This window comes from Penicillium citrinum (genome assembly GCF_028827155.1).
Source record: "Penicillium citrinum strain IBT 23319 chromosome Unknown utg000001l:1.0-4955037.0:1.0-4956770.0, whole genome shotgun sequence".
Taxonomy (NCBI): Eukaryota; Fungi; Ascomycota; class Eurotiomycetes; order Eurotiales; family Aspergillaceae; genus Penicillium; species Penicillium citrinum.
In genome coordinates this window covers 175,434-190,533 of record NW_026622686.1, presented here as the reverse complement: position 1 = coordinate 190,533, position 15,100 = coordinate 175,434, and the positions used below count along the sequence as shown (strand labels likewise).

At 45.8% G+C, this 15,100-nt stretch overlaps 8 protein-coding genes across 8 annotated transcripts; 4 read left to right on the top strand and 4 right to left on the bottom strand.

The window, feature by feature from the left end:
- Positions 1-28: 28 nt before the first annotated feature.
- N7469_000074 (uncharacterized protein) lies at positions 29-498 on the bottom strand (the record flags this gene model as incomplete). The annotated part of the gene is made up of 2 exons (XM_056638994.1): positions 29-178; positions 274-498. 2 exons carry the CDS (start codon positions 496-498, stop codon positions 29-31), a joined length of 375 nt encoding a protein of 124 aa, XP_056504751.1.
- A 908-nt stretch (positions 499-1,406) lies between these two features.
- N7469_000073 (non-structural maintenance of chromosomes element 1 family protein) lies at positions 1,407-2,498 on the bottom strand (the record flags this gene model as incomplete). Its single annotated transcript, XM_056638993.1, has 3 exons — positions 1,407-1,643; positions 1,700-2,331; positions 2,384-2,498. 3 exons carry the CDS (start codon positions 2,496-2,498, stop codon positions 1,407-1,409), a joined length of 984 nt encoding a protein of 327 aa, XP_056504750.1.
- Positions 2,499-3,086: 588 nt separating this feature from the next.
- Positions 3,087-3,831, bottom strand: N7469_000072 (zinc finger CCCH domain-containing RNA-binding protein; the record flags this gene model as incomplete). Its single annotated transcript, XM_056638992.1, has 2 exons — positions 3,087-3,415; positions 3,531-3,831. 2 exons carry the CDS (start codon positions 3,829-3,831, stop codon positions 3,087-3,089), a joined length of 630 nt encoding a protein of 209 aa, XP_056504749.1.
- An 840-nt stretch (positions 3,832-4,671) lies between these two features.
- On the top strand, positions 4,672-5,626 carry N7469_000071 (SDR family oxidoreductase; the record flags this gene model as incomplete). Its single annotated transcript, XM_056638991.1, has 4 exons — positions 4,672-4,708; positions 4,771-5,084; positions 5,118-5,521; positions 5,590-5,626. 4 exons carry the CDS (start codon positions 4,672-4,674, stop codon positions 5,624-5,626), a joined length of 792 nt encoding a protein of 263 aa, XP_056504748.1.
- A 738-nt stretch (positions 5,627-6,364) lies between these two features.
- Positions 6,365-7,035, top strand: nctB (negative cofactor 2 transcription regulator complex subunit NCB2; the record flags this gene model as incomplete). The annotated part of the gene is made up of 3 exons (XM_056638990.1): positions 6,365-6,386; positions 6,565-6,824; positions 6,916-7,035. 3 exons carry the CDS (start codon positions 6,365-6,367, stop codon positions 7,033-7,035), a joined length of 402 nt encoding a protein of 133 aa, XP_056504747.1.
- Positions 7,036-8,298: 1,263 nt separating this feature from the next.
- N7469_000069 (uncharacterized protein) lies at positions 8,299-10,346 on the top strand (the record flags this gene model as incomplete). The annotated part of the gene is made up of 3 exons (XM_056638989.1): positions 8,299-8,328; positions 8,389-9,724; positions 9,784-10,346. The coding sequence occupies 3 exons, from the start codon at positions 8,299-8,301 to the stop codon at positions 10,344-10,346; spliced, it is 1,929 nt and encodes a 642-aa protein (XP_056504746.1).
- Positions 10,347-10,980: 634 nt separating this feature from the next.
- N7469_000068 (putative C2H2 finger domain protein (Kin17)) lies at positions 10,981-12,138 on the top strand (the record flags this gene model as incomplete). Its single annotated transcript, XM_056638988.1, is given in 3 exon segments — positions 10,981-11,054; positions 11,074-11,360; positions 11,429-12,138. The coding sequence occupies 3 exon segments, from the start codon at positions 10,981-10,983 to the stop codon at positions 12,136-12,138; spliced, it is 1,071 nt and encodes a 356-aa protein (XP_056504745.1).
- Positions 12,139-12,382: 244 nt separating this feature from the next.
- N7469_000067 (glycoside hydrolase family 32 protein) lies at positions 12,383-14,504 on the bottom strand (the record flags this gene model as incomplete). Its single annotated transcript, XM_056638987.1, is given in 7 exon segments — positions 12,383-12,965; positions 13,005-13,012; positions 13,023-13,259; positions 13,328-13,435; positions 13,451-14,154; positions 14,213-14,294; positions 14,349-14,504. 7 exon segments carry the CDS (start codon positions 14,502-14,504, stop codon positions 12,383-12,385), a joined length of 1,878 nt encoding a protein of 625 aa, XP_056504744.1.
- Between the last annotated feature and the right edge of the window lie 596 nt (positions 14,505-15,100).

The following is a 15,100-nucleotide window of genomic DNA, read 5'->3' as shown; positions in this document are numbered from 1 at the left end:
GCATGCCCTAGCGACTCTTCGACTATTCCTAATCGCAGTCCTCGCGTGTCGTGGTACAGCGGGTTTTCCAGGAACTGGAGATGTCATTGGCAATGTTGATATTGCGATGATGCCGTTGGTTTTCTTCCTTAGTTGTGTTTGTGTCACAGTATTTGGGACCAAACATGGTCTCCGCGCGCTGTGATCGGACACATCAGTTTTTCACGCACTGTGCCTGGGTCTCCAGTGACAACACAATATCGTCACCTCGCGGATTGGTCTTCTTTTCCATACCTTTGTTTTCAGTTGACTATAATCGAGAGATGATTCCAAGAAGGCCGCGCGCTTCAGATCGTTGGAGCCGCCCACCTGAAGCTGCGATCCAAGATCTCGATCGAGCGTAGTGTTTGGCAATCGCCAAATCAACGTGATGTAGGTGTAATGGCAATGGATATTTTTGGGAGGAAGATATGATAAGCAGTGAGAAAGAATCTCTGTAGTAATACCAAATCGAATCATGAAGAGCAAGTTCGTCGGTCCAGATAACTAGTTCACTGTCTGACGTAATCGATAACATCACGTGAAGAAAAGCTCCGGGCTAAGTAGACCCATACACTTATAGATCTATGGATTTCTATCCTGTAGGAACAGAGCTGCTCTCAGACCAGGCTCATTATGAGCAGATCAGGGTGATCAAGAGTCGCTCAGAAGAGTCACGCGATAAATAAAGTATGACTTCCCCGTTTGCTTGAGGTTTGTGCGCTTACCTACTTCGAAAACGTAACTGGCACTTCTTATGTACAAGGGGTGGGTGTGGTAGAATTTAGTGGGTGAATGGAAGAATGAGCAATTTATTGAGGGAGCTGACCATGAGTTTGAGGACACTGGTTGCTGGACCAGATTCATTGGGCAAAAAGATGTGCCATCTGAGGTTGCAGACAAGATTCTTCTCCTGATGTGGATCTTGTACTTGTATGCGTTGTACACTTCAACTCTAAAAACCCCAAGGTTGTTACTACTTACTATAAAGTGCAGGATCTCGTAAAATAGTACCACCAATAAACCTTGGCATCGTTAAGTTTCATTAAAATATGGCATCAAATCCTTTTCTTTTTGAACAGGACAACTGGGTATATCAAGTCTGGTGTTGTCTTGTTGGGTCCTTGTGTTCGTTTCCTGCAAGGATTCTATCGCTGGAAATCGAAAGACTGCTCGTACCAGAGATTGAGCCTTTCGCTTCTGCTCCAAGCGTATTCCGGGATATTGAGCAGCGAGGAGTTTTGATGGTACTATCACAGTGCTGGTGCTGAAAGACTCTGCTATGCACTCGCGACCATATCACCGAGGCGATTGGACATCGACCATTCATGTGTAGGCTTTGGCTTCGTCAAACTGCTCGAAAGAGCAGTTTAGAGAGGAACTCCTCATCACTCCTCTTCCATGCTCTCTTCGTCGGCCCCATCCACTCCTGCGGGTACGCCAGAAGGTACATTTCGACCCTGTCTCCGATTAACCGCAGCGATGGCCCTCTCCCCCACAAACTTATCGCCCGGCCAATCCTGCTTGCAAACAGGACACTTTTCCGCCTGTTGCATACGAAAGTAATTGCGAACACAGTGATCATGTAATCGACCCTTACATTCTCGATCATCGCAGCGTTGGCCCTGAATATACCCGGTCAGCTTTGATATTCCTTCCCTTTCTCGAAATGTAAACTCACCACTGTAACAATCTCCTTACAAGCAGCGCAGAACTTTATCCGTCCACCCCGGCGGGATTCCTCTCGCTCAGGATCATCGTTATACGTCGATATCAACCAACCCTTCAACTCCATCAGCCCACGTGGTGTCAAAGTGAAATATCCCCCTCGACTCTTTTCCAACCATCCTTCTTCGACTAAGCTGCGCATCATAGTTTCCGCCTGTGTCATGCTGAGACTTTGGGCTGCCCCGCCTTGAGTAGCTTGTGTGGCGGGATTCTGCGATTGACGTCGGTCGCGATCACTTGAGGAGACTTTCGCTTGTTGTATTGCTTGCATGGAGGATATAGCCATCCCCTCACAGATGCGCGTATTATTGGTATCAAACATGTAGTCTAGGACTCGCTTGACGAAGGCGATTTCATCGGCTGTGTGTGTTGTTGCGAGTTGGGTTAATGGGTCACTTGTCGTGTTGACGAGGGCGTAGACTCGGTCTGTGGGTGTATCTGGGGAATCTTGATGTTGTTCTTTCGGGGTTTGACGGAGGGTACTTCTGATTTCCAAGTCAAATGGTGATATTGCTGTATTGGCGGCTGAAATGTAGGATGAGAAATGTTCTTGAGTGATATCTTCGGGGTCAATCGTTCGTCCTTCTAAGCACTAACTGTTAGTACGTTGGTAGAGTATCTTCGCAGCTAGACCTACCGTGAGTAGATAGAATGGCTGCAAGGACTGGTTGGGCCTCTTCGAGGGTCATAGAGGAGCGGGCCATAAAGGCCTGTAGAAATGCGCGATTCGCATCATTGTAATCTGAATCCATGCTGGATGCAGTAGATACTATCGTGTGGGCTTGAACTGTTGAAGTTGCAAAGTTGAAGTTGAAGTGACGCGAAAGTTGAAGTGGCACGCGTCGCCCGGAGCTGAGGTAATCTTCAGGTTTGATTGCATTTGGAGCAACGTAGAAAGCTGAGAAATAAGAATAGTTGTTAATAATATTTAGATCATAAATAGGTATTTATGGTACATGTTTATATATGCTGGTGGATCAGTATTTACTGTTTCCAAACAGTACTACAAGGTTGTAGGAGTACTACCAGCAGAGGTCATGCCAGACTACCAGGCAGTTTTATATCGAGGCCTACTAGAACAGAGTATAATTGAGATAAATGACCATTCAACTTGGAGACCATATCACCCGACTACCCTAGGATATCATACAATATTAAATGCAGTCAATATCATAATACAATATGGAAAAAGAAATCCAGAGGCACGCCCTAACTGCAAAAGATATAAAGCCAAACGCCGAAGCAAGTCAATCTTGCAAATTTTGTCCAACAAGAGAAAAGAAACAAACTGAGTCTCATCACTTAGATTCAAACTCAACTCCCACCCAACGAAAACACCGCTAGTATCTCCGTCGAGTAGGCTCAGGACTAGGACTCCGACTAACACTGCGCGCATCACGACCACGCTCTTTCAACCATTTCTTCGTCGAAAGACGAAGTTCCCGGTCCAACTCAGGTCCTGGATCCTTTCGATGAATGAAATTGCAGAATCCACCACGTACGCAGCCTTCGCCACTATTAAGTCGACAACAAGCTTCTCGGAAATCGGTGACGGGTGATAATTCACAATATATCGGTCTTGCGGCGTACCAGCGAGAATTCAATTTGTCGCATGCTTCCTGGGCGTCTTCTTCGTATTTGAATCTTGCGTAGACGTTTCCGATTAGGTCTGGATGTGAATATGTTAGTTAGATGTCCTCGGTAATGAAAGGGAAGGGAAGGGAGGATGTGGAGAAAGTGAAAGGGAGTGTCAAAGGTGGAGGTAAAATCAAGGTCAAACATACGATCATTGTTATTATCGCAAACGACTAGTTCCTCCAACTCGCCGTACTTGCACATCTCGCACCAAACGTCCTCGTAGAAAGCGTCGAAGTGGTTCTGCAGCTGACTCGGGTTCATCTTGCTCTTGGGGTCGTAGGCTGGGTTTTGATACATGTTCGGCATGAGGACAGTCTGTGAATAAGAGGGCTTGACATGTTTGCGTGAGCAGCGATCGCCGTGTCGACAGGCTCCGATCTTGTAGTAAAAGGAGCAGTTGACCTTGTCCTGCTCGGTTCCAAAGATAGAAGCAAGGTAGTTGGCCATGGTGTGTTATCGAATATTAACTGCAGATGTAAAGGGGGGGGGTATGGAGGGTGAGGTCACGAAGAACGTGAGAACGTGAAGGAGATGGGAGAAGAAAGATGGTCGAAAAGAGCGCGGAGGTTTGCGCCTTGGATTCATCGAAGAATGCCTGAAGTTTCTGGAAGGTACATGGTGACTAAGCGGTTGGCTTCCGGAGAATCAATTTTCCGATCTATACAGTGGCTGCTGGTGGAACAGCAAAGCAGAATTGACATCCTCGGAGAAGATTTCAATTTTTGGATTTATGCGAGCGATCAGACTCAGTTATTTGATATCAGTGTAATTGAAAGCAAATTTGACACCAGTGGATTTGATAACATTCCTAACACAGATCAAATGCAAGCCATCTGCCAATATGCAGCTTCTTTTTCACAGCCGTCTGATCAACAATCTATAATCATTGATTGGATCCTACTACCCCTGAGTCATCTACCATGACGGTTGCTATACTCCGTATCATTAGGCCTGCTTTTACTAGTAATACCTTCTTCTCTGGCTATTCGATTCTTTGGTGTAGTGAACATGCTGAGATAATCCGAGACCCGCGGAAATGACTAATCCCGAATCCCCCGCGGCTTGGAGCTTCCAACTCCAACTTCATTCATCCTCTCAATCATTACAGGTTTGAACACGATTATTGAAATCAAAAGTAAGTGAATTTCCCTTTATTCGAAATGATATTGTCCATATTATGAAACTTCCCGCATCATCCTGCAATTCCACTCCCATCGGCTTCCTATCTGCACGGGCAGCAACATTCCACTATATACATTTGTCGATACTAACTACAAAACTCCAGATATGTCCAAGACTCTCATCGTAACCGGCGCCTCACGAGGTAATCCCCCAATCCAATTCCCCATCACCATCAAAGCCCAAACTAAAACAACCCAACACCAGGCATCGGTCTCTGCATCGCCGAATACCTCCTCTCCGCCCCTCAATCGCACAACGTCGTGGTCGTTGCAAGAAGCGCCGAACCCCTCCAGAAACTTAAAGAAAAATATACCAAGCAAGTCGAGGTTGTAAACGGCGACTTAGCAGACTTCTCCCTCGCCCAAAAGGCCGTTGATGCAGCGGTATCTACATTCGGTGGCTTAGATGGAATGGTACTGAACCACGGTATTCTCGGCCAAGTAGGCAAAATCGAGATCGGCAATACCGACGAATGGCGTCAAGCTTTCGACGTGAATTTCTTCAGTTTGCTTGCTTTTGTACGTTATACAAAATATCAAGGTATACTCCAGTGTTTGCACTTGCTGACCAAGTACTCCGTACAGGCCAAGGCAGCCCTTCCACCTCTCCGCAAATCAAAGGGTAAAATCATATTTACTTCCTCCGGTGCCGCGGTATCAGGATACCCTGGTTGGGGCGTTTATGGAGCTACTAAAGCTGCAATGAACCATTTTGCGTTAACTTTAGGTGCCGAGGAACCGGACGTGACTTCGATCTCGATTCGTCCGGGAATGGTCGATACTAACATGCAACGGGAGCTGCGAGAAGACCACGCGACGAACATGACGCCGGAGATGCATGCTAAATTTACGGGTGTGCATGCGGATGGGAAGTTACTTCGTGTTGAACAGCCTTCGCATGTCATGGCGAAACTGGTACTTGATGCGCCGAAGGAACTGAGTGGGAAATTTCTTTCGTATGTGGATCGATTCCCCTTCTCGTTTTTTTCGCTCTTCTTTTTTTACGGGATGCTGACTAGTTCAGGTGGAATGATACGGAGTTGAGTGGATTTCAGGAATAAGAGGATTTAGAATTTGCATTATGATTAAGGGAGATGATTGGGGACTATGCTCTGTTCTGTTCTTAAATCTGTACAGCAATCAGTATCATGCTGCCAATTATGATGTTGAGATGATGTGTAGTGGCGAGATTGTAATCAGCCGAAAGATGAAAAGCAAATACATTTTATAAGCATTAGATGCAGTGCACCTTCATACTTAGCATGGAATGTAGGGTGATCATCATACAAGAGGGAATGGTGTAATATTGGAGTATCTGCATTGCATACCTATAGCTTAGATGGTTGTGGTGATGGCGGCGAAGTATTGTCGAGAAGTAATTGCCTAATCTTATATGAGTTAGCGGAGACTCGATAAAATTCTGATTGAAAACAAAGCAGATCTTTTTTTTTCTTTCAGTTCGTCCGTTTGGCTAGGACAGGTAAATCACCACGGTTTTGTATGATAGGGGCGACAACTAAAGTTCATCACGTAGAATTGGGGGAGAGGGTATGTTGCAAAGGAAAAGAAGAAACAGAACAAGCTTACCATTGACTGGAACTCGAGTCACCAACTTGCATTAAAGTGGTCACTCGAGGTTGTGTAGAAGAAAAGAAGTGAAGACGGAAAAAAATCGTTGAAGTATCCTCAAAGCGGTGAGTCACTTTTTTCTGCCGCGAAGGGGGCAGCGTTGAACCCCACGCAGTTTGCAGCTTTGACTGGGCCTTTTCTTCTTTGGAAAAAGTGAAGAGTCTGCCATCATGTCTGATCGAGAGTTTAACTGTGAGTTGTTGAGAAGAAATGAGTGAGAAGTCAATGAGAGATAGAATGAGTCATGCTAATGTCTCTGGATGGTTATAGCCAGCGATGATTTATCGCTTCCTAAAGGTGAGATCTCTATAATACACTTCAAAACAGGTCCTGCGGTTGATCATGGATTAACGTTATATTTGTTCTACAGCGACGGTTCAAAAGATTATTACCGAGATTCTGCCTCCATCATCCGGACAAACGTTCTCCAAAGACGCGCGCGATTTGCTGATGGAATGCTGTGTCGAGTTCATCACGTTGATTTCCTCCGAGGCAAATGAGATCAGTGAGAAAGAGGCTAAAAAGACTATTGCCTGTGAACATGTTGAGAAGGCCTTACGCGAATTGGGCTTTGCCGATTACGTGCCGGATATTCTTGCTGTTGCGGAGGAACATAAGGAGCAGTTGAAGGTGAGTACAGTGGGTGCTGAGGTGTTGGGAGCAGTGATAATCCTGTCCCTTGGAGAATGATCACAAGAATGATGACTGATTATGTGAATAGACTCGCGAGAAGAAGCAAAGTAAGATGGAACAGAGTGGATTGTCGGAGGAAGAATTACTTCGTCAACAGCAGGAGTTGTTTCGATCTGCGACGGAAAAGTACAATCAAGGGCCGGAGTGAATGAACCAAGGGCAACACATTCGAGATGACGAGGTTGCACCTTATGGAGTATACTTGAAGAACTGATCCGAGACGACTTATGCTGGACATAAAGAAAAGGGTTGCGGCGTTTTATATGATATAATTGATTGATTTGATATAAGCTTGATGTTTCAGGGAGTCACGGTCGAATAGCATTTTGGGCGGTTCAATTGATCATGGTATCTGCTGTTGCAGATCCAGCCTTTATTTTGAAGCTCCAACTTCTGCTAGTGTTGTACTGGAAAAACTGTAGATGATAGACTGCATCATCTATTAATCGATGTTACCAGGACTAGGGCGACTACCGCCATCAACTTGAATAAATGTGCTAGTTCAAGGTACTAGACTAGTACATTACTGAGAATGTACCTACTATTATATCATACGACTAGAATACTCGGATTTGATGTAGAATTTAATTCGAATCTGAGAAGCAACTGAGCCCTCGATCACATCGAGGGCTTAGTTGCTACTTTATTCAAGTTAAAAAAGGTTTCTACAGAACAAAGGTTTGTTCTGTACTACCAGTACAAAGTCACATAGTATGTGACTTCCAAGTAGTACTTGGGATAGAGACCAAGAGACAATTGAAGAATGGATACTATTGCTAGACAACCTAGAGGTTGTCTATTTGAATAGTATTCAGATCTAGTAGTCTACTACATTATTGCAATGTAGTACTAGATCTATGTTGAATGAATATTATTCATGGTGGTATAACATGGTATAGTATACCAGCCCTGGTATAATTGTTATAAGAAAATCAGCTGGAGCTGATTTTCTCGGAGGCATATATACAACGTATATTAGGGCAGGATCTTTCCTGTGGAATCAAGGGTATTACCTAAGTCAATACTAGGTAGTATTGACTGTAAATAATATTGATAATGATTAAATAATTGAGAATTTTATACTTTGAAGTAGAAATAGAATAAAAGATACTAGAATTATTTGTATATCCATGGTTTCTTGCGTAGAGAATAACTAATATTGTTGTTCTAAACTGATGTTGTTGCTGGATGTGGCAACAGTGAATACTATCCACAAACAACAAACCCTCCACGCACTCCCGCCTCAACCCATCTTACACGGACCACAACTGCTACAACCACGCACCCACATAGTTTCCACGCTCAGTGCTCACCGCCAAGGGGGAAAAAGAAAGGCGGCCTTCGTCGACCTCCTCGCCGCAACGAACCCACCGGTCCACGAGAAGTATTCCCTGGACGCCAAGCTCATCCAATGGCGCCCTTCAAGGATGAGCACATCCTGGTATATCCAATTTCTACATTCATATTTATCATTGGAACCTATCACTGACTTTTACCCTAGCTCATCCAACCTGGTTCAGGAACCACTTTGGCGCAACTGGGTCTACCTGAAGCCTACACCCCAGCCAAGCATCGTTTCCCAACGCGCATGTTTCCAGCAGAGAAGCCAGGCGAATATGAACCTCACAGAATTCGAAAGGTCACTACCAAAGTCCCTGCGCCGTCTACCACATCCAATGAGCCTCCTAAGGAGGATGTCGAGATGAAAGATGCTGCAAATGGAGCTACAGCTGAAGGTAATCCCGCTGGTCAAGACGCGTCTGGAAACACCGAGAAGACAGAGGAAGAAACTGTTGAAGAGACATACTACGAGGAAGACGTGTTTTCTGAAGAGGGAGCCGTCTATCCTATTCAGGATGGTCGCATTGTGAATCGCGAGGCGCTCTTTGCTTTGCTCCAACATATCTACAATCTGCTCTCTCCTCCTCTCCATACCCCAATCGTGATTGTCGCTCAGCCCATCTGGTCTGTGGAGGATCGTAATGAGATTACCCGGTTCGTCTTCGAGCATTTGAGTGCGCCGGCTTTCTCCTACGTCGATGCCGCGTTCGCTGCTATTTATGGCCTCGGCGTGAAGGATGCCCTTGTTGTTGATGTCGGTAAGACCAAGGCCGATGTCACCGCTGTCGTCGATTACCAGATCCAACGTCGTACTCGATCTGCGTCCATCCTTGGTCTTGGAGGTGACTCCATGACGGACCGTCTGCTGGAGCTGCTTGGATCTAAAGGATTCACTCGTGAAATGTGCGAGCAGCTCAAGCGCAGTGACATCACCGAGATTCTGCCCCCTGGAACTCCTCTTCCTGCTTCTGCATCACAAACTGCCCATCAGGGTGCTCCACCGGCTGCCCCAGCCACAGACTCGACTGGAAATCCTTCTGCTCCAACTGAGGGTGCCACTGAGAATAATGGAGATAACGACGAGGGTGTACTGGATGTCGCTGCTATTGTCAGTGGGAATACCTCGGAGTACCTCGCCAATATGGAAAAGGACAAGTCCAGCAATAAGAAGGCCGGAGCCGACCCCAAACAGCCCAAGCTTCCCAACTCACAGAAGTCCACGGCAAGCTTCCAATTTGAAGAGTTTGTCGAAATTGACGATGAGACCGCACCTGGCGGTGCCAAGCGCTACAAGCGTAACACCCGGGAGATCACTGTTGGTGTTGAGAGATTCCTCGCAGCAACTCCTCTCGAATGGGCTAGGGGCCTAATCAGTCGGGGAATCCTCGAGGACATTGCTGCACAGATCAACTATGTCATCAATGGAGTCGACGCTTCCCGACGAAGTGATCTTTGGAACTCTTTGGCTATCGTGGGAGCTGGAAGTAAAGTGCAAGGTAGGTTCTTAATCCAGTCTTTCTTCATATCACAGACTTCAGCTAAAATTCTTTGATAGGTTTTACCCAGGCACTTCTTGCTGTCTGCCAAGAGAAGTTCATCCTTGCACCATCTGCATCGTTCTTCACTTCCGAGATTCCTTCGACATTCAGCACTCCGCTTCCAACTGGCGGCACCAACACCCCTGCTCCGATGGCTCAAGGACAGGGTCAACCAGGCCCGATGTTCCACCCCGCTGCTCATGGGGTCAACCCTCTGCTTGTGGCTGCTACACATAACAACCCAGGCATGCCTCTAGCTCCAGGTACCCCTGGTATGGATCCAAACATCCAGCAACGGTCTAGCGGACATGTACAAGCCCCCAACTCCGTCAAAACCCTCAAATTCCCCGAATACTTCTCCGAGTTCAAGGATAACGGCAATAGAAACGCCCCCGGTGCTAGCTCTGGACCTGGAAGCACTTCACATGGCAGCCATGGTCACGAAGAAGCTATCTTCTTGGGCGCCCAGATTGCCGCGAAGATTTTCTTCGTCGTTGACCAAGGTCAATCCAAGTCCTTCATGTCTCGGACAGAGTACAACGAGCTTGGACCTGAAGGAATGCGGGAATACGCATTCTAAGCTGAAGTAGCAGCCAGGAGTGAACGGGAAAAAGGGGGAAAGGCGTTTGTTTTTTGCCGGGTGGGCATGACTGTACGACTCAGCGTGGCTTTTTGATCTTTTCAATTTATTCTTATCTCATCCAGCTCTTTCGCTGGCAGCTTGCGCTTGTTTGCTGAATCTTTTCTTTTTCTTGATATTCGAGAAAGATTTGGCGCATGGAGTTAGCTTACGCTTTTGTATGAGGGGTTCTTTTCCCTTTGTTATTGTCTTATTATGTATCTTTAGCACACTGTCTCTCCAATTGACTTGAGATATCTTTGAGGTTTCTTTTTCAATTGTGGAATCGGTTGTCGGTTTGGGGCTTCAATGTACCCGGCTATGGAGTGACTAGATATCATCAGCTAGTAATTCCAATCAATACTTTTGAATTGAACAATCTAATATTCTCTTCTTCCCTGTAGATTAATCACCTTGAAGGAGCATAAAGTATACTATATTCTATATTCTATATAGTATATTCTGTCCTACAGAATACTCCTGGGTATTATAAATTGTAGGGCAGTCTTATCAGTCACGTGCTCATCGCCACTCATCGCAAATCGCCGCAACTTCGCAACTTCAACTTTCAACCACTTCACCTCACACAATCAAAATGCCCAAAGCCGAAGCCGGTTCAACAAAAGCCATCGCAAATGCAAGTCGGAGGAAAGGTCTCGGTCGCCTGAGGTAAGTCAGCCCGAATCAGCTGCGATGCGGATCGCAAGGTTACAAGTAACGCGGTCTTAAAAGATAACGATACTAACGAAGTTGTGATTAGATGGTACTGTCAAGCCTGTGAAAAACAATGCCCCGACGAAAATGGATTCAAATGTCATGTTCAGAGCGAGTCGCATGTTCGACAGATGATGCTTATTGGTGAAGACTCCAAGTCTCATATTGAAGGGTTTAGTCGGGAATTTCTTAAGAATTTCATTGATACATTGAAGACGGCGCATGGGACGAAGTCTATTCATGCGAATCATTTTTATCAAGGTTTGTCAATACCGCGAGTATTTGGAGAGAACTAGTTGGAATGAGTAAGCTAATCGAGTGTCTTATAGAAATCATTCGGGATAAATCACATATCCATTTAAACGCAACGAAATGGAAATCACTCACGCAATTCGTGGCGTACCTTGGTAAAGAGGGAATATGTAAAGTTGAAGAAACCGAGAAAGGACTACATATTGCGTGGATCGATAATTCGCCGGAAACATTGCGGAAGCGAGAGGCGTTGCTTAAGAAGGAGAGGCAGGATAAGGGTGATGAGGAGCGGGAACAGAAGGCTATTCGACAACAGGTTGAAAGGGCTCAGAGACAGGCTGCTGAGCGGGAAAGAGAGAAGAAGGAGGAGGAGGACGAGGATGTTGAGGAGAGGATGTTACGGCGTGAGGAAGGGGAGAAGGTCAAGTTGGATTTTGGGTTGAAGGGGAAGACAGATGAAGCGACCCCTACAAGCGCGGGAAATGAAACGGGGACAGTTGCGGATACATCAGCTGTAACGACTGAGTCGGCTGCAGCCGATTTACCAGCGGATTCATCAAAGCCCAAGATCTCCATGTCTTTTGGTGCGCAGAAACCGAAGAATGTGTTCGCTTCGGGACCTAAGAAGAATCCGCTGGCTGGCAAGAAAGGGCCTGTTTTGGCGGCTCCAAAGAAAATGTCTGAGCAGGAGAGGATTATGAAGGCTGAAATGGAAGCTCAAGAACGGAAACGTTCGAGACCTGCTTCTGGGTTTAATAATAAGAGGCCGAAGATTTCTTTGTCGTGAATTTGGGGATGGAAGATGGAGCTTGTTTTGCGTGATATACCCTGTCTTTGTCTTCTAGAATGAAGTTGTAGCAATTATTTATTGGGAATGTGAATATTATAACACATGTTGCTGCATTTTTCTTCATACTATTATGTATACTATCCAAGTTGCATATCATTCAAAGGTGCTTCAGTAGTAAACATCACTCATTCACTCATATAGCAGCACTGGCGATGATCATACAGGACCATTCAAGCCCTAATTAATTCCCAGTCCACCAAGTATAATTTCCAGTCTCAGCCGGAGTATCAAAAACCAACATTGAACTACTATTCTTCGGTCGATCAGGCCAAACATTCAACAATCCATCCCAAATCTCAAATCGAGAATACTCAACTTCAACTCCGTCTTCCTTGAAGAAAAGAATGCCCGTACTATCCTCACGACTAGGATAGATCCGACTTGTCAATGCAAATCGATCATTTGCATAAACCTCAATTAAAGACCCATCCACGAAGATGGTGAGATCAATTGACTCGGTGGTACTCCTTGTTTTGCTGCCAGCGGTGGTATTCGTGGCGATCTCGTAGGGCTTGAAATATCCCGCATGAGTGTAATGAGTGAAGTTCTTGATGAGAGATGAATGACTCCGATCCACCCCGAGAGTATTATTCCTAGGATCGAAAAAGATATTCGTATATTCCTCTTGATTCGGCGAAGTTGCAACAGAGATACCAGCCAGACCATTAGTTTTCTCAATGCGGAGAGCAATTTGGTATGAGTTGGAGAGAGATTTGGGAGATATTGATAGTCTCAGTTTTACAACTTCGTTTGGTGCAGGGGAACTTTGTGTGATTTGCGCCGTGTTGAAGTCCCTTCACCACGTCTGGAGCTGGACGCACGCCGAGTGTACTTGCTGTCCAGCTTCCGTGAGCATTCTTGAAGAATCGTGCGTTCCCAGGGGTTTCGGAGGAAGAAGAGTGGTGGATTACGTTGGATGTGTTTTGGATGAAGATCTCTCGGGGAAGGGCGTACGCTCCTTGATATCCTTGTTGAACTGTTCCGAAGTCATCGAGATCTTCCTGGGCCCAACCCCACTGGAGACGGCGATTATTCTTTGTATCGTTGAACGAGGCGATCTGGTGCAAAGTAAGTATGAGCTCCGGCTTTGATAATGAGTAGTTTTGTAAAGATTTGATTAACTTACCGCGTATAATAAACCCCAGTCACTGGCACCGCCAGAGATAGGTTCGAAGGCAATACTTCCATTTGAACGAACGGAGATTGTTCCCTCGTTCCAGAGAGACCATTTATTCTGATGAAAACTTACATTGCCTCCTTCAGCACCCATACTAACGAAGTACCGATTCTCCAGGGAGAAAAAGTTCGAAAGTTCGAAGTTGAATCCGTAAGAACCGGTTTCCTCGATCAAACCCAGAGATGTATTCTTCTCTGGTTCCCATAGAGCACCCATGAAAGTCCAATCGGTGAGGTTAGATGCAGGGGCACGGTATAGAGGCATGCGAGGGCCAATCCCACGGATTCCAGATCCGAAGACTGCGTAGAAGTGAGGCTGGCTTGCGTTGGTGAGATCGTCTAACTCAGACCACGAGATGAAGTATGGGTCACGCCAGCCTGTGACGTTCCAGTTACCGGGAGGATCACTGAGAATTGGGTTCTTTTCGTAGTCTTTCCATGTAACACCTCCATCGGTGGAGAAGGCGAGGGCCTGACTTTCTGTTCCACGGGCGTAAGGCGTATTCCATGCTGTTGGCAGGCTAGATGCGCCGGTGTAGAAGAGCAAGAGTGTTCCATCGATTTGACCGGACAAATTGACTGGTTGACCTCCACCGGAGAAGATGGCGAGGTGATTGAATAAAGCTGGGTTGTGTTTTCCACTGCCTGTAGAATTGCTTGTGCCAATGGATTGGGCTTCTGAGTCTTTCCAGGCTGGAAGGTCGTTATCTGGATGATGGTCTACATCTGTCCAAGTGATGAGATCACGGGAGGTGGCGTGTCCCCACGAAACATTTCCTGTAAGAAGGTCAGTATTTTTTTATTTATTAGGTAGAAGATACTGGGGGTTACTGACCCCAACTGATATGATTTGGGTGATATTGATAATGGAGATGGTATATTCCTCGGACGGGATCGTACATGGGAGCACAAGGGTCCTGTCAAATTAGATTGATTCGAGGTGTAGGTCATTATCATGAAAGTTAACTTACATTCATCCATCCAGCCGGTGCAAGAAAATGAGAAGTAGGTCTCCATCGCTCAAAGAGGCTATTATTACCCATCTTCTCAATCATCTCCGCCGTAAGTGTCTGTCCCCACGACGGGACAACAGCAAGAGCTGCACCCAAGATGAAACTTGACCTCATTTTGACGATTATGAATTGAGTCCGAGAAAACAATTGATCTAAACAAGCAAATTCATTCTTTAATACGGCGAGAGCTCCCCCCACAAAGCGGCTTTTAATCGCGAGATCTTCGGGTATTTCGAGTTTAGTACTTGAGGTGGAGTGAACGGGGAGCTACCTCGGACCGATATTATAACTAGCATCTTTCTTGGTATGGAGTACTTGGTTTTCCGAATGCGGAGCGTTGCCACTAAGAACTTTACGATGAAAGTGCCTGCCAAGATGGAATTCGTCGTCGAATCAGGCGGTTGGGAATCATCCGAAGATATTCCTGGATATCTCCACGGATTCGCCGAGATCGATGATCAGCTAGATTTGTTACCTAAATGACCGTGAAGAAATGGGGAAATGGTCTGAATAATTTCATGTTTTGGAAATTACTCCGATCGAGAGATTTGAAGAAGGATTTTGTGGAGATTGTTGGGTGGAATTTCTCGTGATGTCATGATATTGTAGTGAATTTATAAACTTGAAGGTTCAGGAAGAAGTCTTGGATGATAATTGGGGACGCTAGTTTTTGGCTCGAAGATAGATAAAATGAAAGGACTCGAGACTTC